At 45.7% G+C, this 26,348-nt stretch overlaps 1 protein-coding gene across 11 annotated transcripts in view; it reads left to right on the top strand.

Annotated features, from left to right (window-relative positions):
• MYH14 (myosin heavy chain 14) overlaps positions 1-26,348 on the top strand; it is a 91,727-nt gene that overhangs the window by 61,617 nt on the left and 3,762 nt on the right. For all 11 annotated transcript variants that reach the window (XM_074315444.1, XM_074315443.1, XM_074315441.1 and 8 more), the window contains 12 exons: positions 537-681; positions 1,312-1,518; positions 3,594-3,698; positions 3,792-3,944; positions 5,164-5,412; positions 10,879-11,091; positions 13,068-13,280; positions 14,099-14,260; positions 15,977-16,105; positions 16,767-16,855; positions 16,941-17,064; positions 23,095-23,303. In XM_074315444.1, coding sequence (XP_074171545.1) covers positions 537-681; positions 1,312-1,518; positions 3,594-3,698; positions 3,792-3,944; positions 5,164-5,412; positions 10,879-11,091; positions 13,068-13,280; positions 14,099-14,260; positions 15,977-16,105; positions 16,767-16,855; positions 16,941-17,064; positions 23,095-23,303 — 1,998 coding nt within the window. The remainder of the gene's footprint in view (positions 1-536; positions 682-1,311; positions 1,519-3,593; positions 3,699-3,791; positions 3,945-5,163; positions 5,413-10,878; positions 11,092-13,067; positions 13,281-14,098; positions 14,261-15,976; positions 16,106-16,766; positions 16,856-16,940; positions 17,065-23,094; positions 23,304-26,348) is intronic.

Below are 26,348 nucleotides of genomic sequence, written 5' to 3'. Positions count from 1 at the left end.
GGCACAGCCCGAGCATATGCAGGGTGGGTGGAGGAGGAGAAGGGCTTGTGTGCGAGCTCTCCATCTGCACAGAGGTTTAGTCACTCATTTGTTTACTGAGCACCAGCTCTGGGTATGGACCGGGCCAGCTGGGGACAGAGATGAGTCAGACCCAGGCATTGCCCCCAGAAACTCCTGGTCTAGAGGAGGCAGATTTGGACTAAAAACAGACCCAATCCAGAACACAGCATGCTTTCATGGAGTAACGTAACATGGTAAGAGAAGACCCCTAAACCACATCTATGAGAGAGTCCAGGAAGGTGTCCTTGGAAAGGGGCCTTTTGAATAGGGTTTTGAAAGATGAGCAGGAGTTTACCCTCAGAGCCACACTCCTCTCACAGCATCGCTGTCCAGATCCCTTTGGGGAATATAGAGTGAGGTCCCCATCCTTGGAGAGAAAAAATAAACCAGCACAACTGCTGTTAAGAGGGCTCCCCCAAAGCCCCTACCTTCCTCTGCTCTGGAATTTTATTTCCTGCCCCCTTCCTCCAACAAAGGTCCAAGAGGGAACAGGAGGTGACAGAATTGAAGAAGGCTCTGGAGGAAGAGACGCGCGTTCATGAGGCGGCAGTGCAGGAGCTGAGGCAGCGCCACAGCCAAGCGCTGGGAGAGCTGGCGGAGCAGCTGGAGCAGGCCCGGAGGGTGGGTCGGGGCAGAGTGGGGGTTTGGGGGGCCATGGTGGCGCGGCAGGGTGCTGGGTTGGAGGAGGTACCTCTGGCTGGTTCTAGGCCAGCCCAGCTGTCTGAGGTTCTTTCCTTGCGTGTTCATGTCCTCATTCCACCTGTCATTCAGCATGAATTCAGTGCATACTGTGTTCCAGGGATGATTCTGGGGACCCAGCAGTCAACACAACCACCCGTGCTCCCTTCCTTGTGGGGCTCTTGTTTTAATGGAGAGGCAGAGAGTAAACAATATAATACACGTTCATAATAGATATTGGGGTAATAATGCTGTGGGAAAATGATCAGGAAAGGGGGATCAGAGTGCTAAGTGGGGGGTTTGTGATTTTAACTGGGGGCCATGGAGGGTTCTGTGAAAAGGTGACATCTGAGTGAAAAACTGAGGGAGGTGAGGAGTGAACCATCTTGGCGTCAGGGCGAAGTGTATTCCAGACAGAAGGAACAGAGAGTACAAAGGCCCTGAGGCAGTAAAGTACCTGGGTATTTGAGGAATTCCAGGGGGAATAGACAGTGCAAAGGCCCTGAGACAGGAGTGTGCCAGGCCTAGTTGGTGGAGGGAATCATAAATCTTTGTTTGTCTCTCCCCTGCCAGGGCAAAGGTGCATGGGAAAAGACCCGGTTGGCTCTGGAGACAGAGGTGTCTGAGCTACGGGTGGAGCTGAGTAACCTGCAGGCGACGCGTCAGGAGGGTGAGCAGCGGAGGCGCCGCCTGGAGTCACAGCTGCAGGAGGTGCAGGGCCGGGCTGGTGATGGGGAGCGGGCACGAGCAGAGGTTGCCGAGAAGCTGCAGCGAGCCCAGGTGAGTGGGGTGGCCAGGGCAGTAGTGATCTCTGCTGCGTGACCTTGGGTGAGATACCTGCCCTCTCTGGGTTTCTGTTTGGTCCACATCAACCCCATTGCCCCTCCCAACTTATCCAACATAATCAGGCATGAATAGCTAGTACTGCGTTTCCCCGAAAATGAGACCTAGCCGGACAATCAGCTCTAATGCAAAAATTAATATAAGATCCAGTCTTATATAGGACCGGGCCTTTAATATAAGACCCGGTCTTATGTTACATAAGACCGGGTCTTATGTTATTATAAGACCAGGTCATATTAATTTTTGCTCCAAAAGATGCATTAGAGCTGATTGTCTGTCTAGGTCTTATTTTCGAGCAAACACGGTATTTGGTGAGCGGTTATTATGTACGAAAAGCATCCTATATATTTCACTAAATCTTCCTGACTCTCTCCTTTAGGGAAAGTGCTAATATTGTTCCCACTTTACACATGAGGAAACTGAGGCCCAGGGAGGTGAAGTTGATTGTCTAAGGTCACTGAGAGCAAAACCCGAACCCAGGCCTGCCTGACCCTGTAGCTCTTAACCCTGCCACAGCCCTCACCCTCCATTCTGTTCTCTGGCCTTCAATAATCTATGGTCTGATTAGAAACGCCTGGTGTGAATGCCTGGACAATATCATTCTGTGACTATTAGGAGAATAGTGGGTTTTTTAATTTAATTGCATTATGTCTTAATGAAATGACTAATTGATATCTGTTCATTATTGAGAATACAAACAAGCAAAAAAGAACGGAGGAAAGAATAACTTTTAATTCTCCAATCCCTCCGGGGGAAAACACCGTTACAGTTTTTAATTTCCAGATGAACAGAGACCCAGGGTAAATGTTAGGCTACTATAGCAAATAGACCCAGAATTAATCAGCTTAAATAAAAGACATCTGCCTTTCCCTCTCAAGAAACAGACTCAAGTAGTCGAGGCTGGCCAGACACTATGTTCCACGAGGTGACTCAAGACCCAGATTTCTTCCTCTTGTTGCTGCACAACTTCATCTTCAGAGTGCAATCTGGATTATAGGCACATCTGTGCTCCAGTTTAGCAAGGGACAGAATTTGCATACATCACTTTGCTTGCAATCCATTGGCCATAACATAATCACATGACCACAGCTAGCTGCAAGGGAGGATAAGAAATGTAGTTTCTAGCTGGCAGCCATGGTCTAGTAAATAGCCTGTTACAGTGGGACCAGGGGAGAATGGATTTGGGGGAATAGCTAAGGTCTGCCCCAAATGGAACCATGCTATGTAGTGGTCACTGTAGTAAGTAAGCACTTTACATATTACAAAAATAAAAGTGACACCAAAAGTAGAGTTTGGTGGCCGATAGCAGGAGTTCTAGGCAGCACTATCCAGTAGAAGTTTCTTTAGTGTTGTAAAAGTTCTGTATTAGTACTATCTACTTGGCTAGTGAGCACTCGAAATGTGACAAGTACAATTGAGGAACTGGATTTTCACTTTATTTAATTTTAGTTTAAATAGTCACATATGGGTAGGGGCTACCATAGTGGAAAGCACAGCCCTAGAGCCATTCTACCTGGGCTCAAATCTCAGTTCCATCACTTGTAGCTGTGATCTTAGGCACATTTCCTTACCTCTCTGTGCCTCAGCTTTCCTTTATGTAAACTGGGAATAATAACTACCTCATAAGGTTGGTGGGTGAATCTAGTGAACCGATAGCTGTAAAGTGCTTAGAATATTTCCTAGGCACATTTTGTTTCCCCATTCGTCAGCTGATGGACATTTGGGTGTTTCTCCTTTTCTGCTGATGTGAATCTTCCTGCTAAGAACACTCCTGTACACAGTTTTTTGCGTAGACATGTATTTCACTTCTCTTGGGTATATACCCAGGAGCAGAATTGCTAGGCAATATGGTAACTCTATGTTTAACCATTTGAGGTCCTGCCAGACTGTTTTCCATAGCAGCTGCACCATTTTACATTCCCACCGGCCACGTGTGGTAGAGATGGGCGGTAGAGGAACCGATAGGGTCTACTGGGTGGAAGCCGCCATTAGAAGGTACCCCTTCCCCACAGGCTGAACTTGAGAACATGTCTGGGGCACTGAGCGAGGCTGAGTCCAGAGCCATCAGGCTGAGCAAAGAGCTGAGCAGCACAGAGGCCCAGCTGCACGACAGCCAGGTAACTGCAGCCCACCGTCAGCACCAAGCCCCCATCCCCGCACCTTCCACCCCTCTGCCCATGCCTGACATGCATTCTCCTCTCTATCTACAGGAGCTGCTGCAGGAGGAGACCAGGGCAAAGTTGGCCTTGGGGTCCCGGGTGCGAGCCTTGGAGGCTGAGGTGGCAGGGCTACGGGAGCAGCTGGAGGAGGAGGCAGCCGCCAGGGAGCGGGCAGGGCGTGAGCTGCAGACGGCCCAGGTCCAGGTAAGAAGTCCTGGAGGGGGCTCTCAAGGGGACACTTAATCCCCCAACCTGCTCCTCCCAGGTTTCCCAACTCAAGGATGGCCCCATGGCCCAACTAGCCAAAGGCCAGATTTCTGGGTACCAGTCTCACTTCTGACTCTCCCTCAGCCCCCAGAGCCTATCAGTGCAGAGCCCCGTCCCTCCTGACCCCACTTCCCTGTTTTCATTGCCTACTTTCCATCCACAGCCCCAGCCCAGCTCCTCCTCCTCTGCCACCTGGTTCCTCATCTCAGCCGCCTGCAGTCTCTCTCCTTCCAGCTCACCCTCCTTGTGGTCTTTCTACCCCTAATGGTGACCCTGCCCTTCTCTTGCTCACAGCCCTCGCATGGCTCCCCAGCGTCCTCTGGACAGACTCCATGCCTCTTACCTGAGTGTCAGAGGCCCTGTATTCTCTGATCCTTCCTTTGTCTTTAGCTGTGTTCATCTCTCACCTCTTTTTTCCCACTTCATTGGGAAATACTTTTCATTCTTCAGAACTTAGCATCTCCTATTGTGGGAAGTCCCTGACCATCCCTTATGAGCTCCCACAACACTTCTTTCTCCCCTGTCCCCACTCTAACCACCCTGGGCTGGAACACTCTCTGCCCATGAGTTCCCCCCCCACACACACCAAATGGGGAGCCTCCTTTAAAGTGGAACCCTATCAGAGTTAGATCTGGTCCCCAACATAGGCCAACATAGAACCTGATGTGTGGGAGGCCTTGAGAAGTACCTGTTGAGTGAGTGAGTGTTGAATGCATGCCTGCAAGTATCCTTCTTCAACTGGCAAACTCCTATGCATACTTTAAGATCCATCTCAAATGCCTCCTCCTCTAGGAAGTCTCCCTTGAATGTTCTAAACAGATTCTGAACCTCTTCTCTGAACTCCCATGATTCCCCCACCTTAGCCTCCACCACCCTGGCCGTGACCCTCAGTCTTCCCCATCAGACTGAACATTCCCCAGGGCAGAGCCCAAGTCTGATTCGTCTTCTGGGTCCCAGTGAGAATAATTTTAATCTCCTGGAGGAGCTGGGGTTCATAGAACTTACAACCTCAATCCTACTCCAAAGGAGAGAAGAGCCCCATGGAGTGAGTCATTTCCCTCTTTAGGCCTCAGTCGCATTTGAGAAAAGGGGTGCTATCAACTCACACCTTGGTCACAGACATGACTGCCACCCACCCCCTGTCTCCTCCCCCCAGCTCTCAGAGTGGCGGCGGCGCCAGGAGGAGGAGGCAGGGGCACTGGAAGCAGGGGAAGAAGCACGGCGCCGGGCAGCCCGCGAGGCTGAGGCCCTGACCCAACGCCTGACAGAAAAAACGGAGATTGTGGAGCGGCTGGAGAGGGGCCGCCGGCGGCTGCAACAGGAGCTAGACGATGCCACCATGGACCTGGAGCAGCAACGGCAGCTTGTGAGCACGCTGGAGAAGAAGCAGCGCAAGTTTGACCAGGTGGGTCACCTTGGGTTACCCGATGGGACAGCAGGATGCTAATCCGTACTTCCCACAGTCGTTGTGAACCCTCAGTAATGTGTGATGTTACAGCTCCACTATGAACTTGGGGGGGGGACCTTAGGGCAAGATGTTTCTTCCATCTAAGTATAAAATAAGATGCTCATCCATCCTGGCTTATGTCTCTTGTCCCAGAATAAGTATAGCCCCATTTTACTCCCAAACGTGTCCTGAAGGTTCACCAGAGGATACTGATGAGGATTAAATGAAATAACACGTCTCACTTCTCCTGCTGCCTCACTGAGTGCCTCAGGCAAGCCACTTTTCCCATTTCAGCCTCAGTGTGCCCATCTAGGAAATGGGGATAATATTAAACATCTGGCAATCCAAGGAACAAATATTAGGTTGGTGCAAAAGTATTGCAGTTTACAAGGTTAAAAATAATTGCAAAAACTGCAATTACTTTTGCACAAACCTAATAAAAATCACAGAGCCCCAGAGCATTAAGATCAGGCAACCTGAGGTTCAAATCCCAGCTTAGCCCCTTTCTGGCTGTGTGGCTTGGGAAAATTGCTCAACCCTCTCTGTGCCTCGTTTTCTTCATCTAGAAAATGGAGGCATCATTATTTGCTTTCACTTTTGAAAGATATTTTCACTGGGTATAGAATTCTAGGTCAACAACGGTTTTATTCTTTCAGCTCTTGGAACAGATCATTCCATTATCTCTGGCCTCCATTGTTTCAGATGAAAAGTTAGCAGTCATTGAAATCATTGTGTCCCTGTGAGTCATGTAATGTGTTTTTCTAGCTGGTTTAATTTTTTTCTCTTTATCTTTAGTTTTTAGCAGTTTGACTATAATATGTGCAGCTGTGGGGGTTTGTATGTATCCTGCTTTGGGATTGCCAAGCTTCCTACAGCTGTGGGTTGGTGTTTTTTATCAGACATGGAAATTTGCAGCCATTATTTCTTCAAATATTTTTCTTCTTCATTTTTTTTCTTTCCCCTTCTTCTTGGATTCCAAATACATTTATGTTTGACTGCTTAATGCTGTCCCATAGATCATTGAGACTCAGATTTTTTTTATTTGTCAATTACAGTTGACATTCAATATTATTTTATATTAGTTTCAGGTGTACAGCATAGTGGTTAGACATTTATATAATTTATGAAGTGATCCCCCCTATAAGCCTAGTACCCATCTGCAACCATACATAGTTATTACAATATTAATGGTTGTATTCCCTATGCTATACTTTACATCCTGTCACTATTTTGTAGCTACCAATTTATACTTCTTAATACCTTCACCTTTTTACCCAGTCCCCCAACCATCTCCCTCTGCCAGCCATCAGTTTGTTCTCTGTATCTATGAGTCTGTTTCTGTTTTGTTTGTTCATTTATTTCGTTCTTTAGATTCCACATATAAGTGAAATCATATGGTATTTGTCTTTCTCTGTCTGACTTATTTCACTTAGCTTAATACCCATTAGGTCCATTCATGTTGTCACAAATGGTTAAGAATTCATTCTTTTTTTATGGTCGAGTAATATTTCATTGTATGTATATACCACATCTTCTTTATCCAGTTGTCTATTGATGGGCACTTAGGTTGCTTCCATATCTTGACTATTATAAGTAATGCTACAGTAACATAGCAGAGCATATGTCTTTTTGAATTATTGTTTTGGGTTTCTTCAGATAAATACCCAGAAGTGGAATTACTGGGTCATAAGGTACTTTTGCTTTTAATTTTTTGAGGAACCTCCATACTGTTTTCCATAGAGGCTACACCAATTTGCAATCCCACCAACAATGACAAGGGTTCCCTTTTCTCCACATCCTTGCCAACACTCATTGTTGATTTATTGATGGTAGCCATTCTGAAAGGTGTGAGGTGGTATCTTATTGTGGCTTTAATTTGCATTTCTCTGATGATTAGTCACATTCAGCATCTTTTCATATGTCTGTTGGCCATCTGTATGTCCTCTTTGGAGAAATGTCTATTCCGATCCTCTGCCAATTTTTAATTGGATTGGGTTTTTTATGAGTATGCGTGTTAAGTTATATGAGTTCTTTCTAAATTTTGGATATTAACCCCCTATCGGCTGTATCATTAGAGAATATCTTTTCCCAATCAATAGGTTGTCTTTGCATTTTGTTGATGGTTTCTTTTGCTGTACAAAAACTTTTTAGTTTGATGTAGTCCCATTTGTTTATTTTTTCTTTTTATTTCCTTTGCCCAAGGAGCTATATCAGAAAAAAATACTACTAAGAAAAATGTCAGAGAGTTTAATGCCTATGTTTTCTTCTACGAGTTTTATGGTTTCAGGGTCTTACATTTAAGTCTTTAATCTGTTTTGAGTTTATTCTTGTATATGGTGTGAGAAGGTGGTCTAATTTCATTTTTTTGCATGCATCTATCCAGTTTTCCCAACACCACTTATTGAATAGACTATCTTTACCCCTATTGTATATTCTTGCCTCCTTTGTCATAGATTAACTGACCATATAGGTGTGGGTTTATTTCTGTGCTCCGTATTCTGTTCCACTGATCTATGTGTCTGTGTTTATGCCAATACCATGCTGTTTTGATTACTGTGGCCTTGTAGTATAGTTTGATATCAGGTAGCATGATACTTCCAACTTTGTTCTTCTTTCTCAAGGTTACATTGGCTATTCAGGGTCTTTTGTGGTTCCATATAAATTTTAGAATTATTTGTTATAGTTCTGTGAAAAATGCCATTGACATTTTGGTATGGATTGCATTGAATCTATTGATTGCTTTGGGTAGTATGGACATTTTAATGATATAATTCTTCCTATCCATGATACATGTTTTCATTTATTTGTATCTACAATTTCTTTCTTCAACATCTTATAATTTTCTGAATACAAGTCTTTTACCTCCTTGGTTAAATTTATTCCTAGGTATTTTTTGATGCAGTTGTAAATGGAATTGTTTTCTTAATTTCTCTTTCTGCTAGTATGTTATTGGTGTATAAAAATGCAACTGATTTCTGAATATTAATTGTGTATCCTGCTACTTTACTGAACTCATTTATCAGTTCTAATAGTTTTTTTTTTTTTGGTGGAATCTTTAGGGTTCTCTATATACAGTATCATGTCATTTGCAAATAATGACAGTTTTTATTTATTCCTTTCCAATTTGGATGGCTTTTATTTCCTTTTCTTGTCTGGTTGCTGTGACTAGGACTTCCTCATCATAGAGCTTAATTTTTTTGTGTGTTTCCTAGAATTTTGTATGTTTTTTTATATAAATCTCTTTTTATTGGCTTCTTTCACTCAGAATAATTACTTTGAGATTCATCCATGTTTTTGCATGTATCAATAATCTATCCCGTTTTTTACTGTTCAGTATTATTCCTGTATAGATAAACCGCATTTTATATATCCAGTAACCTGTTGATAAACGTTTGAGTTGTTTCTAGTTTTTGCCTATTAGGAATAAAACCTTAGTCTTCTTAATAGGTTGTAGTGGTTTTAATTCACATAGCCCTGATGAACTATGATGTTGAACATCTTCTCATGTGCTTATTTTCCATCCATACATCTTTGGTGAAGTGTCTGTTCAAATCTTTTGCCCTTTTCTTTAAAAAAAAAAAAATTGAGTCATTTCTTTTCTTATTGAATTTTGAAAGTTCTTTCCATATTCTGAATACAATTTCTTTATCAGATCTATAGTTTTGTAAATATTTTCATTCAGTCCATGTCTTGTCTTTTCACTCTTTTAATATAGTTTTTCAAAGAGCAGAAATTTTAAATTTTGATGAAGTCCAATTTATTAATTAGTTATTTTATAGGTTATGCTTTTGGTGTTGTATAAGGTTTCCTCCTCTGTTTTTTCCTAGAAGTTTTCTAGTTTCAGGTTTTATATTGAAGTCTATGATCCACTTTGAGTTAACTTTTTAGATGGTGCTCTCATGGCTCCAAGTTAATTTTTTATGTACAGCAGGTCCTCAAATAATGTCATTTCATTCAGTGTTGTTTCATTATAATGTTGATGAGATGGTGTAGGAACTTAATTCTTGTTTATATCAATTAGCCTATGATAAAATTGGTTTTGTTACATGTCATTTTGCTTAAAGTCACCTGTCAATAACATTAAGTGAGACTTATTTACAGGGATGTTAATTGTTCAAACACTATTTGTTGAAAAGACTCACTCCACTGACCTGCTTTTGCATACATATTGAAAATTAGATAATGTAAGTTCTCCAATTTTTTTCTCCTTTTTCCTAGGTTGTTTTGCTTCTTCTAGTTCCTTTGAATTTTCCTACGTATTTTAGAATCAATTTGTCAATTTCTGCACCAAAAAAATCCTTCTGATTTTGGATTGCATTGAATCTGTAGATCAATTTGGGAAGAATTGACATCTTAATGATAGTGAGTTTTATGGCCCCGGAACGTGGTATATATGTCCATTTAATTAGATCTTCTGTAATTTATCTCAGAAATGTTTTGTAGTTTTTAGCGTACATCTTTACATCTTTATCAGATTTGTTGCTAAGCATTTCATATTTTTGATGCTATTTTAAATGCTATTATTTTTATTTCAACATCTGACTGCTAAGATATAGAAATGCAATCAATTTTTTTATATTAATCTTGAATCCTACAATCTAGCTAAACTCACTTATTAGTACTAGTAGATTTTTATATAGATCCCATTGGGTTTTCTCCCAGTTCCTCTGGGACTCTTGACACATGTATGTTTAACTGCCTGATGCTGTCTCATGGGTTATTAAAGCTCTGTTAATTGTTTTGCAATGTTTTTTTTTTCTTTCTTTGCTCTATTTAGATCATTTGTATTGATCTGTTTTCAATTTTACTGACTCTTCTGTGTCCAGTCTGCTCTCAGTTTCATCCAATAACTTTTTTATTTCAGATACCATATTTTCCAGTTCTGACATTTCTATTTGGTTCTGTATTACAGTTTCAAATCCCTCCTGGAATAACCCTGACTCTTCACCCATTGTATCCATCTCGTTTTGAAACTTACTTATCACAGTCCTGGTGTGATAATATCTTGGTCTTCTGTGGATGTTTCCATAGATTGATTTTTCTCTTGACTGAGTGCTGCTCTCTTCCTTTTTTTGCATGTCTTGTGAGTTTTATTGTTTTCAATTACTGTATCTTAAAAAATACAGTCATGGTTGAAGTACATTTTAAAAATATAGGTATATGTTTTTTCTACCACTACCCCAAGAAGAAACACCTTGCCTCTGTTGGGTATCTAGAGTGACAGACTGATCAATTCTGATCCATTCAAGAGTTAAGCTGGTTTGGCACATGGTTGTGACTTTAATCCCTCTACCTCCCTCTTATGTCTGCCTCTGTCTGTCTGTCTGTCTCTGTTCTTGGCTTGGCTGCTCCCTCTTCCCCACCCCCTTGTACACTCCTTTCAGCTAATCTATTTCCCCCACCCCATCTCCTTCCACCCGGAAGCTCCTGGCCGAGGAAAAGGCAGTCGTGCTGCGGGCAGTGGAGGAGCGTGAGCGGGTCGAGGCAGAGGGCCGGGAGCGTGAGGCTCGGGCCCTGGCGCTGACACGGGCACTGGAGGAGGAACAGGAAGCACGTGAGGAGCTGGAGCGGCAGAACCGGGCCCTGCGGGCAGAGCTGGAGGAACTGCTGAGCAGCAAGGATGACGTTGGCAAGAGCGTGAGTGAAGCCCCCACTCTCTGAGACACCCATGTGACAACTGCCTGCACACTTGGTGCTGGGAGAGAGACATACACACATGTGTGTTGCTGTCTCACACAGCACGAAGAGAACTAGCCATCCAAGTCACGTGTTCATGCACAAGCACAACAGGAGCAGGGCTGCTAACCAAATACGTGTTCACATACACCGAGTGTGAGAAAAATCTTCCATCAGACACACATGTTCATACACAGAACATGAAAGCTGCTCACAAAACAAACATGTTCATATGCATGTATATGGAATGTAAGAAGCATCTTCTGTTAAACACACATGTTCACATGTACGCATAGAGCATGAGAATTACTCATCACATGTGTGTGTGAATACTCAGAGAGAGAGAGAACATGAAGAGAATTTACCACAACATACAGGCTGAGAACCACTCCCCAAACATGAGTATGTACACGCACACACACATGCCACACACACACCACATTCACACACACGTACCACACACTTACACACACACACACACACACACACACACAATGTGAGGAGACCCCACCTTGCCACCCACAACCCCATCAGGCCTCTGTCTTCCCCTCCAGGGCCTGTGAGGGGTACCCCAGGCCTGTTCCCAGGCCTGCCCACCCAGCCCGTGTCCCAGCCTTCAGAAAGGTCCACTACACCCTCCACTGCATCCTACCTTCATTCACTTAATAAATACATGTGTGGGGCACCAGCCGGGACAGGCCCAGGGACGCAGGTCATCCTGACTAATGACGGAAGGCGTTGACAGAATATGTGTTTAGCTGAGTCCTTGGACAGACACATTGCCAACATACTTCCTTATTGTTAGACCGCATACTCCTGTGGGTGTGACAGATGAGGGCTATATTTTCTTCACACACTTTGATATTAATCCGCTGGAGCATTTAGCCAGACCTGAAGAGAACCCGTAACCTCATGACGTACCCTTGGTCTGCACCCCCAGGGATACTGGAGCCAAAATCCAACTCATACTGAAACTAAGGCCTTTTCTTTGGGAAAACTGTCAAGTTATTTATAGTGACTCCAAAGGCCTTTGTGGGAAATGGTATGTTGATGGGAGAAAGTTTGATTCCTGCAAGTAAACAAAATTGATTGGCAGGTGCCAGATAGTAAAGGAGACCAATTGGCCCCTTCCAAGGGCTAAAAGTAGACACTTATGGCTGACCAGCATTTCCGTGAGTGTCATCGGCTGTGGTCATATGCAGACATAGTCCCTGCCCTGTGGAACTCACAGCCCAATGTGGGGGACAGTTAAGCACATGTTAAATGACCATTGTGACTAAGGCTGAGTCGAAGAGGGCTCAGTGCCTAGAGCACGGGTAACAGGGAGGCCCTGACAGGTCAAGAAACACTTCTCTGAGAAGGTGACAATTAAGGAGAGGTGCGAGGGGGGCTCTCCGAGAATTCATAAGCCCAGATTGGCTTTCAAAGGGTGTTTGGGGTTTTAATTTACACCTCTCAAAAGGTCTGGGAAACTCCCAAGCTGAGAAAAAAATCAAAGGGGCTCGTGGGTTGGTGATATGTTGGGGAGTCTGGCAGAAACCCACACTGACGGCTCTGAAGTTGCATGTCTTCAACCCCTTTCCACACTGGATTCCCAAAGATGAAGTCCCAGTGAAGTGAACTCACAATCCAAAATCACAAAACTCATAAGGACATTATTCACCCCGAGTGAGAATCAGCTGATCTAACAAACATTTGAATTAGATTTTCAAGAGCTTCAGCTATAGAATTGTCATGCATAGGTTATTAATAAAGTATGTTTTAGGATGACTCAGAATGAGACATAGTAAGTAGGTGCCCAGGAAGTTTCGAATAAGTGAATGAATGAATGAACTAGGATGGGCACATAGACTTGGGGTCCCCTCACTCTACCCTAGGATAGATCTAGGACCCTGGCCTCTCCTCAGTGTCCAATGCTCACTCTCCCTCCCCACCAGGTACATGAGCTGGAACGAGCCCGCCGGGTGGCAGAACAGGCAGCCAACGACCTTCGAACACAGATGACAGAGCTGGAGGATGAGCTGACAGCAGCCGAGGACACCAAGCTGCGCCTGGAAGTGACTGTGCAGGCTCTCAAGACGCAGCACGAGCGTGACCTACAGGGCCGAGACGAGGCTGGTGAGGAGAGACGGAGGCAGTTGGCCAAGCAGGTACCAGCAGGCCAAGTGGGAGGCTGCAGGGTACCCAACCAGCTGGCTGTGCCCTGGAGCTTACGGGCAGCAAAAGGGGCTTGAAGTCTCACCCACCCACCTGCTCCCCAGTGTTTCTACCCAAGTGCTGTCTGCTAGTCCACCAGCCCCCTGTTCCCCAACCCATTCTCCACCTAACCCATGAACCTCCACACAGATCCAACATTCCCCAATGACATACCCAGACTCTCTCCATCCATCAAACCATTCATCCACCCACCACTCAACCACCAACAAACACTTCTACACAACGAACTGTGAGTCCAGTTTCTCCATCCACCTAACCTACCAAGCAACCACCTCTCCGCATCCCAACCACTCCCCAAACCCTAGCCCAGTGCACTCCCAACCTACCCATGCGCTCACTGACCAGCTGGCCCACACCCCCTTCCTCCACAACCTCATTCACTGACTCTCACCCGCCTTCTCATGTGTACATCACGCTCTCCTTCTGTGCACCATTCATTCATTACTGATTCAGTCCTGTGGTCTGCTGAGGGTGAGGCCCTCTACTACAGTGATTTCTGAGCATGGGAGGAGCAGGGTCAGCTCTGAGTATACAGAGACCCTCTGGAGCCCCGCTGGAAATGGGTTGGAGGAGGGCGGTGGGAGTAGAGTGGAGGCTGGGGCACCAGAACGGAGAGGAAGGTCTGGGGTGGAGAGGCAGGGGCAGGAGCTGGAGGTTGCACCTCTATGTCACTGGCATGTAGGGGGAACCTGGGCTTCCTGTGCCCTGAGCCCTGAGCCCGCCTCTCCCGTCCTTCCCCCACAACCTCCAGCTGCGGGATGCAGAGGTGGAGCGGGATGAGGAACGCAAGCAGCGTGCTCTGGCGGTAGCTGCCCGCAAGAAGCTGGAGGCCGAGCTGGAGGAGCTGAAGGCCCAGACCTCTGCTGCAGGGCAGGGCAAGGAGGAGGCGGTGAAGCAGCTTCGCAAGATGCAGGTGAGGGGCGGGGCTTAAACCGGCTAGGGGGCGGGGCTGAAGCCCGGGGAGAGGAGCCCGCATCACAGATCCAGGCCAGACATCAGCTTGGACCCCTCTCTCCACCTGAAGACCAGCACTTCCGGATTAGGAACCACCTTTATAAACATCCATGTCCCAAAGGCTCACTTGGTTCTTTTATGTTTTTTATTGCCTTTATTTAAAATGCTTAATTTTTAAGTTCAATTCCCTCATTTTATTTAATTTTTGAAATAGAAATAGTTTAGGGTTTTTTTTTTCCCTTGGGGCTCTGGCCCAGTGACTAGGGGAAGCTGGAGGAGGAGCAGGTTTGAAGGGAAACGCTGAGCTCAGTGAAGAGGTGATGAGGGTGAGGAGACTGGTTGTGTAAAAATATGTATGTGTGTGTACATATGTATGTTTTGATGATAATGATGGAGCAAGGTGGGTCCATCGATTGTAAACAAATGTCCCACTCTGGTGGGGGGTGGGGGTGATGGGGGAGGCTTTGATGGGGGGGCAGGGGCTATATGTGAAACCTCTGTACCTTTTGGCCACTATTGCTGTGAACCTGTGAAAAATCAAGTCTATTTTTTTTTTTGGTAAGTATAGAACTGGGCTGTCCGATACAGAGGGTTCCGGCCCTGTGTGGCTGTCGGGCATCTATCAGGTGGTAGGTCCAACATCCTAATTACATACTGGATTCTGAAGACTTAGTACAAAAAACTATAAACTAGCTCAATAATTTTTATGTTGATTATAAATGGAAATAATTTTAGATAGATTAGGCTAAATAGAATATAGTGTTCAAACTAATTTCACCTGTTTCTTTTTACCTTTTTACTATGGCTACTAGAAAAGCGTTTGTCCTCACAATGTATTTCTCTGGGGCAGCGCTGGTATAGAAAGATCCCTCCCAAAAAGTGAAAATTGCCAACCATGTCATCCCCGAGAGAAAACCCCTACCCTGAAAAGCTGTTATTATTAAGCAAATAATACTAACAGCAGTAATGATAATTGTCCTGCTGCTCTCAAGCCCCCTGTTGTCCTCACTATGGCTGTGAACAGTGACACACTACTCCATTGTAAAGATATGGAGTGGGGTCTTTTAAATGGTGGTGGACATTTAGTTTGTGTTTTATTTTTCTTTATTTTAAGCACCATTGAGGAGAAAACCCTTATACTGGGATCTTTATACTCTCTCAGAAGTAGTGTGGCCTAGTAGCAAAGTGGCTTGAAGAGTAAACTCAGAGGCTGGATGGCCTGGGTTCACATCCTGGCTCTGCCGCTTACCACCCTGGCCATGTTGTAAAACTCTCTGTGCCTCAGTGTCTCCATCTGTAAAGGGGGGGTTGTAGGAAAATAGTACCCCCAACTGCAGTTGTGAGGATTTAACGAGTCAGTATGTGTATAAACAGGCCTGGGCCAAGGTAAGTTTGCTGCAGAGTCCAAATACTATACCCATTTTAGGCTTACTTTAATTTTAAAGTGTTTCTCTTTTAAAAAGGAAGCAGCTGAGACCCAGACAGGGGGAGGGGCTGGCCCAAGGTCAGTTCAGTTGGGGGCTGAGCAGTCAGTTCTGCTGGGGGCTGGTGGGGCAGCCCAAGTCTGCTGGGCTCTGGGGGAGCCAAGGAGCCCCCGCAGTGCTTCTGCAAGGGTAGGGAGTTCCCCATGAGTCATGACCAGGCTGAGCCCGCCCACTCGCTCTATTCTGCCCAGGCCCAGATGAAGGAGCTGTGGCGGGAGGTGGAGGAGTCACGCAACTCCCGGGAGGAGATCTTTGCCCAGAACCGGGAGAGTGACAAGCGCCTTAAGGGACTGGAGGCGGAGGTGCTGCGGCTGCAGGAGGTGAAGCAGGATGGGTGTCGGAGGCTGGGGGTGAGGGTGAGGGTGGGTGGGATGGGAGGCTGGGGGTGAGGGTGAGGGTGAGGGTGAGGGTGGGTGGGATGGGAGGCTGGGAGTGTAGGAGGGCAATCACACTGGGCCAGGGGGCACTAGGGAGCCCTGGGAGGGTTCTGAGCAAGAGAGGGGCAGGGTCTGCTTTGGGCCTTACGGAGGATGGACTGGAGTGGCGGAAACTGGAAGCAGGTAGGCTCGGGAGAGAGGACCAGTCCTGAGCCCGGGCTATGGGGACACAGAGGAGGGAACAAGGCAGAGAAAGTCGGGGCAGGATGGGCAGGGCTGTGGGGCAAGGGAGGTGAGGAGAGACCTGAGGGTCTGGCCTGGTGACTGGGGAAACCTGCAGGAGGAGCAGGCGTGAGAGGAAATGCTTGAGCTCAGTGTTGTAGAAGTGCTGAGGGTGAGGAGCCTGGGAGCAGGGTCTCCCGAGATGGATTTAGGAAACATCTGCCTGTAGATCGAAGTTCATGCCCAGGTTACCCAGGGACTGGCATGTTCATCTGCAGTGAAAAAAAACAATGGCCAAGAGACTTGAAGTGTGAGAGGCAGGGAGACCGATGCCCAGACGGCTTCCCATAGCCTCTACTGACCATCCCCTCTGTCCTTGCAGGAACTGGCTGCCTCAGACCGCGCCAGGCGGCAGGCCCAGCAGGAACGAGATGAGATGGCCGACGAAGTGGCCAACAGCAGCCTTAGCAAGTGAGTGGCACATGGTTATGTGGAGCAGAGCCTCCTCCTCTGGCCATCCTGCCCTCTCACGTCCCCGTGGTCGGGTTCTCCCTAGGACAGCCATTCTGGAGGAGAAGCGTCAGCTGGAGGGGCGCCTAGGGCAAATGGAAGAGGAGCTAGAGGAAGAGCAGAGTAATGCAGAACTGCTCAATGACCGCTACCGTAAGCTACTACTGCAGGTGAGCACAATCCAGTCACCCCGTCAGCCCAGATCCCCACTGACCTGGGACCATAACCTTCAGTCCTCTTATTCAACAGACATAGGAAAAGGGAATGTTTGAGTTGGGTTTTGCAGGATGAATAGGAGTTCTCACAGAAGGGAGGCACTTGCATTTCTGAGATTTCTCAAGGGCTGAATCCAGAGATGAACTTATGTGGGGCCTCTGTCCTGCAGAATTTTGTAGGGAAACAGACATGACATGGAACTACACTGTCACATTATATATAGGGTGGCATGTGTGATAATAGAAGTATCCTGGGCCCAGGAGAGAGAGAGAGAGAGAGAGAGAGAGAGAGAGAGAGAGAGAATTATCTGCAAAAGTCACAAGAAGGCATTTGGAATTTGGAAGAAAAGACATTTGGCTGGGGTTTTAAAGCATAAGTAGGGGCTAGGCAGATGGAGACAAACATATTTTCATTTGCATATTTATTTATAAATATTTTCTGAGTCTTCCAGAAGTCCAGATCCTATTGGGTGATTCTGGGGACCTGGAGATGGATCATTTCAGGTTTCTGCCCCTAAGGACATCCTAGTCTGATGGAGGAGACGGACTATCCCAATACACAGATACAAATGAAAATGGAAGAAGCACAAGACTCTATGAGAACTTAGATGGGACTACTGACGTAGCTTGGAGGCTGAGGGCTATCAGGGAAGACTTCCTGCTGGAGGTGGTTCCTTAAGAGGTCTTATAGGAAGTTCAGAGTTTGGAAGTTAAGAGTTTGCCAGGCAGACAACAGAGGTATGGGATTTCCAAAGAGAGACCTATGTTTCCATTATTTCATTAATTTAAAAAAAAATTTTTATTGGGGAACAGTTTGTTTTTCCAGGACCCATCAGCTCCAAGTCAAGCTGTTGTTTTCACTCTAGTTGTGGAGGGTGCAGCTCACTGGCCCATTTGGGAATCGAACCAGTGACCTTGGTATTATGAGCACTGCACTCTAACCAACTGAGCCAACCGACCGCCCCTATTTCGTTAATTTTTAGACACATTTTGAGGCCTCTCCTGGGCCATGCCCCAATATTGCTGGGGACTCAAAGAGTAAAACCCCAGCTCAGCCCTTGTGGAGCCCATAGGCCAGTAGGAGAGGCAGTCATACTCCAGGATGATACAGCTCACACTCAGAGTGAAATCCCAATCACCTACAACACCCCACACTTGGTCCTTGGCTAACTCAGACCTTATCTCTAACCCTTTTCCCTCTAATTCACTCTGCTCCAGCTACACCAGCCTCCTTACTATTCCTTGATGATGCCAAGTTGATTCCTACCTTAGGACCTTTGCACTTCCTGTTCCCTCCTCCTAGAAAGCTCTTCTGCCAGACCATCACATGTCTCACTCCCTCAAAACTTCCCTGACAACCCTATGTGAAACAGCCACCCTCCCTCCGATGATTTCTCTCCATTCTCTCTGCTTTATTCTCTTTCATATCACTTACCACTGCCTGATATTATATTATATATTTACTTGTTTGTCTATTGTCCACCTCCCCAACAGAGTGTAAGCACCTTGAGAGTAGGACCTCTGTCTTAGTTTTGTTCACTGCTCTATCCTATACCTAAAACAGTACTGGGCGCTCATTGTAAATGAAATGAATAAGCCCATACATGTGCTAAGGGAGGGAGCATAGGATACTACAACCACATAAAGAATGATGCGACTTAACCCAACCTGCGTCCTTGGCTATTGGTGAAAGGAGAACCTTTTTTTTTTTTTTTTTTTTAAAGATTTTATTGGGGAAGGGGAACAGGACTTTATTGGGGTACAGTGTGTATTTCCAGGACTTTTTTCCAAGTCAAGTTGTTATCCTTCAATCTTAGTTGTGGAGGGCGTAGCTCAGCTCCAAGTCCAGTTGCCGTTGATAGTTGCAGGGGGCGCTGCCCACCATCCCTTGAGGGAGTCGAGGAATCCAACCAGTGAGAGGACGCGCTCCAACCAACTGAGCCATCTGGGAGCTCAGTGGCTGCTCAGCTCAAGGTGCCGTGTTCAATCTTAGTTACAGGGGGCGCTGCCCACCATCCCTTGCGGGACTCAAGGAAATTGAACCGGCAAACTTGTGGTTGAGAGCCCACTGGCCCATGTGGGAATCGAACCGGCAGCCTTTGGAGTTAGGAGCACAGAGCTCTAACCGCCTGAGCCACTGGGCTGGCCCAATGAGAACCTTTTTAAAAATCAAGATAAAACTTAAAAAGGGATTCACAAGAAAATAGCAAATATTGAAGACAGGCTAAGAAGACCCAACATATGGACACTAGATGTCCCCAAAGAAGAAAACCAAAGCAAGGGAACAGAGCAAATAACCAAAAACCATACATAATGCAAGAAGACTTTCCTGAAACAAAAAAAGTTTGAAGCTACATATTAGAAGAGCACACTGTGTACTTAGGGACATTGACCCATTAAAAAACTGATACCAAGAGATTATAGTAAAACTATTGGACTTGAAAGGGGGTGAGGAGATCCTTTAGCCATCCAGAGAAAAAATGAGCACGTGATAGATAAGGAAAAGACAATTACATTATCATCAGATTTTTGACAATATGACTTTATGCTGGAAGAAAATGGAGACATAGTTAAGGTACTCAAGGAAAGCAAATGTGAGCCAATGATTTTGTATCAAGTAAGACTTCCTTTCACGCGTAAAGGACACAAACAAGTGACCAGCATGTGAGAACTTGGGGACTATTCCCATGAGCTCTTCCTGAGGAAGCTGCAAAACCAGTGGTTCTCAAAGTGTGGCCCCAAGACCAGTAGCGTCAGCAACACCTGCAAACTTGTTGGAAATGTAAGTTCCTGGGCCCCAGCCAAGCCCAAGTAAAGGAGGAATGCTGGGGGTAGGGCCTGGCAATCTGTGTTTAAACAAGCCCTCCAGGTGGTTCTGAGAACTACTGCCCTAGAGAGCCAGGTTCAAATGATCAGAATCACTAGAGAGACATCAGCGTGACAGAGTAATGCACATACAGTTTACTTACAGCTAAGAGCAAGTGAAGGCTGAGAAGGAGTGAGTTAAAAAGATAATGGCTAGATGCTCAGTTATGTGCAGTACAACTATTTGTTAAATGGAAAGACTGGGCAAACAGGCAAAAAAAATTATGACTGCATTCTGTAATTATATTGGTAGTGGTAGTATTATCACTGTGTTTCGGAAACATTGTGATGTGGGATAAAGTAAATGATTAAAAATGGGATATTCTAAATGTATCATAACATGTGTCCATAATCTCAGGATCCTCAGCATGAAGGAACCTAGGTACAGATGTCATAGAGAAGAGGCTAAGTTAAAAACAAAACAAAACAAAACAAATCCCTGTAGTCCTGAATTTGACTTGGATATATTCACTCCTGGACGTGTGGGGTATTTTATATAGCTCCATCCCATCTCTGTCCACCCAAAAGCCCTAGAAACAATAACCAATCCAGTAGCAGTGAGCATCCCTGGGGCCCAAGGTGTGGTCTAGAAACACCATTTCCCACTTTAAAAGAAACTGGAGCTTCTTTAGAAACTGCCGATCCCAGATCTGAAGCAGGAAATGAACGTGAGTAGCCTGGAATGTCATGCTTCATTCTGCTCAGGCTGCCACAACAAAAGTACCACAGACTGGGTGGCTTAAACAACAGAAATGTATTTCTCACAGTTTGGAGGCTTGGAAGTCCAAGATCAGGGTGCCAGTGAAGTAGGTTTTCTTCCAAAGCCTCTTCTCTTGGCTTGTAGGTAGCCCCCATCTTGCTGTGTGTGCATGGTGGAGGCCGGGAGAGGGTAAGCTCTCTGGTGTTTTCTTATAAGGGCACTAATGCTGTCATGCAGGCCGCAACCTCATGACCTCATCTAGCCCTAATTACCTCCCGAAGGTTCCATCTCACAGATGCTATCACATTAGGGGTTAGGGTTTCAACAGATGAATTTTGGAGGGACACAAACATTCAGTCCATAAATACCAGTTATCGAGACAGGTAGCTTGGTTATGTCAAAAGCACTTAGAAGTCAATCTAGAGAGGCTCCTGCTGACCCCAAATGGAACAATTCAAGCTTCAACAAGGATAATAATTGCAATTGCTTTAAATCCACCAATTCTGTTTAAATCCATGAGTTCACAATATTTTTAAAAATACTAATGAATCACTATTAGTTTACTAGGGCTGCTGTAAAAAAATTACCACAACCTGGGTGGCTTAAAACAATAGGAACTTTCTCTCTCAGTTTTGGAGGCCAGAAGTCCAATTTCGAGGTGTGTCAGGGTTGGTCCTTCTGAGGGAGAATCTATTCCATGCCTCTTTCCGAGCTCCTGATATTCGCCAGCAATCCATGGCATTCCTTGGCTCATAGATACATCCAATCTCTGCCTCTGTCTTCACATGGTCCTCTCTGTGTCTTCTCTGTGTCAGTGTCTCCTCTCCTCTTCTTATAAGGACACCAGCCACATTGGATTTAGGGCACACCCTAATCCATTATGACCCAGTGTTAATTTAACAAATCACATCTCCAAAGAATCTATTACCAAATAAGGTCTGGATGGGCATGAATTTTTGGAGGTAGACTGTTCAACCCAGCATAGTCACCTTCAGAGGATGATAGAGAATCAGTTCATTACCTTTAAAACTCTAAAGAGAAAGAGTTAAGTGTCTTGACCCAACTGCCAATGTGAAGGAAACAGGAGAAACAGAGAAACCTGCTGAATTAGACCATGAGTGTGTAATCAGGAAAATCCAGACTGATAGAAATTCTGCAGGTTAAATGCCCCAGAGTCTTCAACAGATAAATTTTAAGGAAATAAAAGGGTTGGAGGAGAGAACTGTAGGTTAAAAGAGACTTAAAAGACATACGTATAATTTTTTAAATGAGCAGGATTCAACTATAGAATCTAGGGATGAATCTTTGAGTAATAAAACTCGAAAGAGGTGTAAGGAAGTGATTACCCTAAAAGTCAGAATAATGTGCTGTTTTAGGGGACGAAAGGGTTGCTATTAGGATGGGCACGTGAAGGGGCTTATGGAGTGGCCAACTTATCTTTCTTGACCTGCGTAGGGGTGAGAGTGGGGTTTACCTTTTACTAACCCATGAAGCCATATATAAGATCAGTTTTTTACTTTCAGTTTTTTATTTTCCAATAGAACATATTTTTTTAAAAAAGAGCAAATGCTTAGACATTTATATAACTTACAAAGTTATCACCCTGATAAGTCTAGTTATATAAATGTGTAATCACTATGTTGTACACCTGAAACTAATATAATACTGTATGTCAACTGTAATTGAAAAATAAAAACTTATTTTAAGGAAAGAGTAATAGGTTTTCACAATAAAAAAAAGAGCAAGTGCTAATCACCACATTGATGAGTTCCTGTGAGGGTGAAATTAAATAAAGTATGAATCAGACTGATTCTGACTCATTTCCGTGTCCCCAGCACAGGGCCTCGCTCAGAGTACGAACTGAATAAATAAATGGGAGCTATTATTAGGGGTGTGTTTACACATTCTCAATGTAGTAGCTACTGTTTATTGAGCTGGCATGTCTCAAAATGATCCTGCATATCACTCATAGCAGAACCACCTGAGATGTTTGTTAAAAATGTGGATTCCTGGACCCCACTCCAGACTTGCTGTATCAGAATCCCTGCAGTTCGCATTTTCTTCACAAGCTCCCAAAATGATCCTGGTATAAACAGAAGTGTGATAACCTTTGAAATAGACTCATTCACAATCAGCGGTAGAATTTATAGCATTTAAACAAGTTTGTGATAGTCTTGTGGACTTATTAAAGTAGCAAAAATCTACCCAAAAGGTTAAAATCCAGGATTGGTACTGCTGTTGGCAGATAAGCCAATCAGGAAAAAATGCACACTCACATTTGTTGAGTACTTATTATGTATCAGGCTTTGTGCTATGCACTTAACAATCATCAACTCACTTAATTTGGAAGGTGCCTGGATTTACCTACCACCTTCCCTCTGAGACTCCACCATAATATCTTGCCTTTCTCACTGCGACAGGTGGAATCACTGACCACAGAGTTGTCAGCTGAGCGCAGTTTCTCAGCCAAGGCTGAGAGTGGGCGGCAGCAGCTGGAGCGGCAGGTCCAGGAGCTCCGGGGACGCCTGGGTGAGGAGGACGCGGGGGCCCGGGCCCGCCAGAAGATGACCATTGCTGCTCTTGAGTCTAAGCTGGCCCAGGCTGAGGAGCAGCTGGAACAGGAGAGCAGGTAGGTGGGAGGAGGGTATGGCTGGAGGTGACCTCCACATTCTGGTCTATGAGATGAAGGGGAGCTGTGTTACAAACACCTGGTTTGGGAACATCCCAAAGGCATCATAATATTAATGGTTGCTGATTTACTATATCATTTAAGATGCTTTGGTCTGCAAGTACCTGCACTCTACTAAGAGTATATTTAAACAGTGATGTAGCAGTTAGCTATAGCTGCATAACAAACCATCCTAAAACTTAGTGGTTTAAAACAACGACTGTTTGTTATTGCTCATGAGTCTTTGGGCTGCCTGGTAGGTTCTGCTGATCTGAGCTTAGTGGGCCTCGCTCATCCATCATTGCTCACCTGAAGGTCAGCTAGATGGGTTTGCTAATCTTGGCTGGGCTCTCATATGTCTAAGGTCTCGCCTGGGACAAGTAGGCTAACGTGTCCCTGCTCCAGGCTGGCCCAGGATTGTTCACATGGCAGAGTCAGGGTTCCAAGAGTGAGGGAAAGTGCTAAAGGCGTCTTAGATCCTAGACTTAGAACTGGTACAATGTCACTTCTACCATATCCTGTCACTAAAGCAAGGCATGTGGCCAGCTCAGATTTTAGGGAATGGAGAGATGGACTCTGCCTCTTGATGGGAGCAGCTGCAAAGTCATATTGTAAAGGGTGTGGATACAGGAAGGGGTGAGACTTGAGGCCAGTTCTGTCATTAATACATCACAAAGGATTTATTTTTCTCACATGATAAGAAGTCCAGAGCTGGGTAGCTGAAGGATGGCAGGGTTCTGGGTTAATATCTGTGTAGGTCCCTTGGTCTTTCCCTCATGGTCACAAAATGTCTGCACTTGTACCAACATCACACCCATACATCCATGTTCAAAGCCAGGAAGTAGCAGCAGTGTGGCACTGAGCATTGCCATCTCCAGTCTTTGAAACAACCAGGAACACCTCCCAACATTTCCACTGTGCTAACAAAACTAACAGAATACTTATTACTAAGCCTAATAAATATCACTCTTCCAATACAATAGATTTTTCTCCTGTTCCATACTATTTATAACTTTTTAATAGTTACTATTTAGTAACTGTTTAATAAATAACTTATTATATCTCAGATGCCGAACTACTTTTATATACATGTGTGAATCACAATCCTTGTGAGAGAAGGGCCGTTACTATCCCTCTTTTTTTTTTTTTTTAAGATTTTATTGGGGAAGGGGAACAGGACTTTATTGGGGAACAGTGTGTACTTCCAAGACTTTTTTCCAAGTCAAGTTGTCCTTTTAATCTTAGTTGTGGAGGGTGCCATTCAGCTTCAAGTTGTTGTCCTTTCAGTCTTAGTTGTGGAGCGCGCAGCTCAGCTCAGGTCCAGTTGCCATCCCTTGCGGGAGTCGAACCAGCAACCTTGTGGTTGAGAGGATGTGCTCCAACCAACTGAGCCATCTGGGAGCTCAGGGGCATCTCAGCTCGAGGTGCCGTGTTCAATCTTAGTTGCAGGGGGTGCTGCCCACCATCCCTTGCAGGACTCGAGGAGTTGAACTGGCAGCCTTGTGGTTGAGAGCCCACTGGCCCCTGTGGGAATCGAACTGGCAGCCTTCGAAGTTAGGAGCACGGAGCTCCACCCGCCTGAGCCACCAGGCCACCTATCCCTCTTTTATATACAGAAAAACTGAGGCAAAGATGGGCTATAAATCTTGGGTGCCTGACCTGTAATTTAACATCTCTACCATCACCTGGTGGAGAAGAGTATTGTTTTATACCAAAAGGTATATAAGGTTCCCTTTTGCATTTATTCAACAAACATGTATTGAGTGTACTGCTTACCTTCCCATGCCTGGGCACTGGGGAAATGATGAACAATGAGACATAGCGAGTCCCTGCCTGAATGGAGGTCATGGTCAAGTGAGCTTCTCCACCTGAGGTAGACTCAGGAGTTACCTTTATCACTGAGTTTCTGTACATCCCTCCTTTCAGACCCAGGCCTGTCCCCTGACCTAACAAGGAGGAAGACTTATGAGCTGGACATGGCAGCAAAGGGGAGAGCCTATGAACTAGTAGGGTTGGGGACCACAGTTGAAGGGGAAGCTAGATCAGCCCGAGATGGCATGGTTTTGGAAGGCTTCCTGAAGGAGGAGACATTTGAGCTGAGCCTGAGGAGTGACAAGATTTCCAGAGCACAGGGTCCCAAGCAGAGCAGCAGCCTCGGAGGAACATATGGGTTACATCAGGGCATTTGGAGGAGTTGTGGTTGGTCCTAGGAGTCTGCGACTGAGGAGAGGGATTGGGGAGCAAGAGCCTTGAATGCCAGGCTGAGGAACTCTGTCCTCAGGATGATGGGGAGCCACAGAAGGCTGTGAGCTTGGGTGGGACAGGGCCAGTGCTAGGTGTAGGAAAAACTCCTTGGGACCAAGTTGAGAACAGACTAGAGGAGAAATACTGGGAGCTGGGAGGCCAGGGAGAAGGCTGGAAGATAGTCCAGGTGGAAGAAGATGAGCCCTGGGCTGGGGCTGGGGCTCGGGCTGTGAGAATGGACAGGAGGGAATGAACAGGAGAAAGTCAGGAGCAGAAGGGATAGAGCTGGGGGCTAATGGGCTGTTGGAGGTGTAGGGGGAAGAGGACAATGTTTGGGGTTAAGGCCTGCTGACTGGGGAAATGTTGGGGGTTGGGGGAAGATGTTGAATTCATTGGGGAACATGATAAGAGTGAGAGGCACAGGCTGAAGGAACTGGCCCCAGAGGTTCATGGAAGAAGTTGTTCCTGTCCATGGGGCTTGCCAAGGGCCCAGGGCCTCATGAGAAATGTAGTTTGAAGTCTCTGGGGAGGTTTTCCAGAGGGTGATGGATACACCGGTCTGAGTTCCCCCTCCCCCATTATTCAAAGAAACTGAGGTTCAGAGGATGTTAGTGACTTGCTCAAAGTCCCCCTGGCAGCCAGAAGTGGCCAGCTGATCAGTAGCTAAGGTAGTGTCCCCACTGCATCCCTTTCCATGGCTCACTATCCTCCCACTTCCACCAGACCCATGCCTGCCTCTCAGCACATTTGGGGCTGCCATGT

This window comes from Rhinolophus sinicus, linkage group LG11 (genome assembly GCF_036562045.2).
Source record: "Rhinolophus sinicus isolate RSC01 linkage group LG11, ASM3656204v1, whole genome shotgun sequence".
In the NCBI taxonomy this organism is placed as follows: Eukaryota; Metazoa; Chordata; class Mammalia; order Chiroptera; family Rhinolophidae; genus Rhinolophus; species Rhinolophus sinicus.
This window is presented reverse-complemented; position numbering and strand designations above follow the sequence as displayed.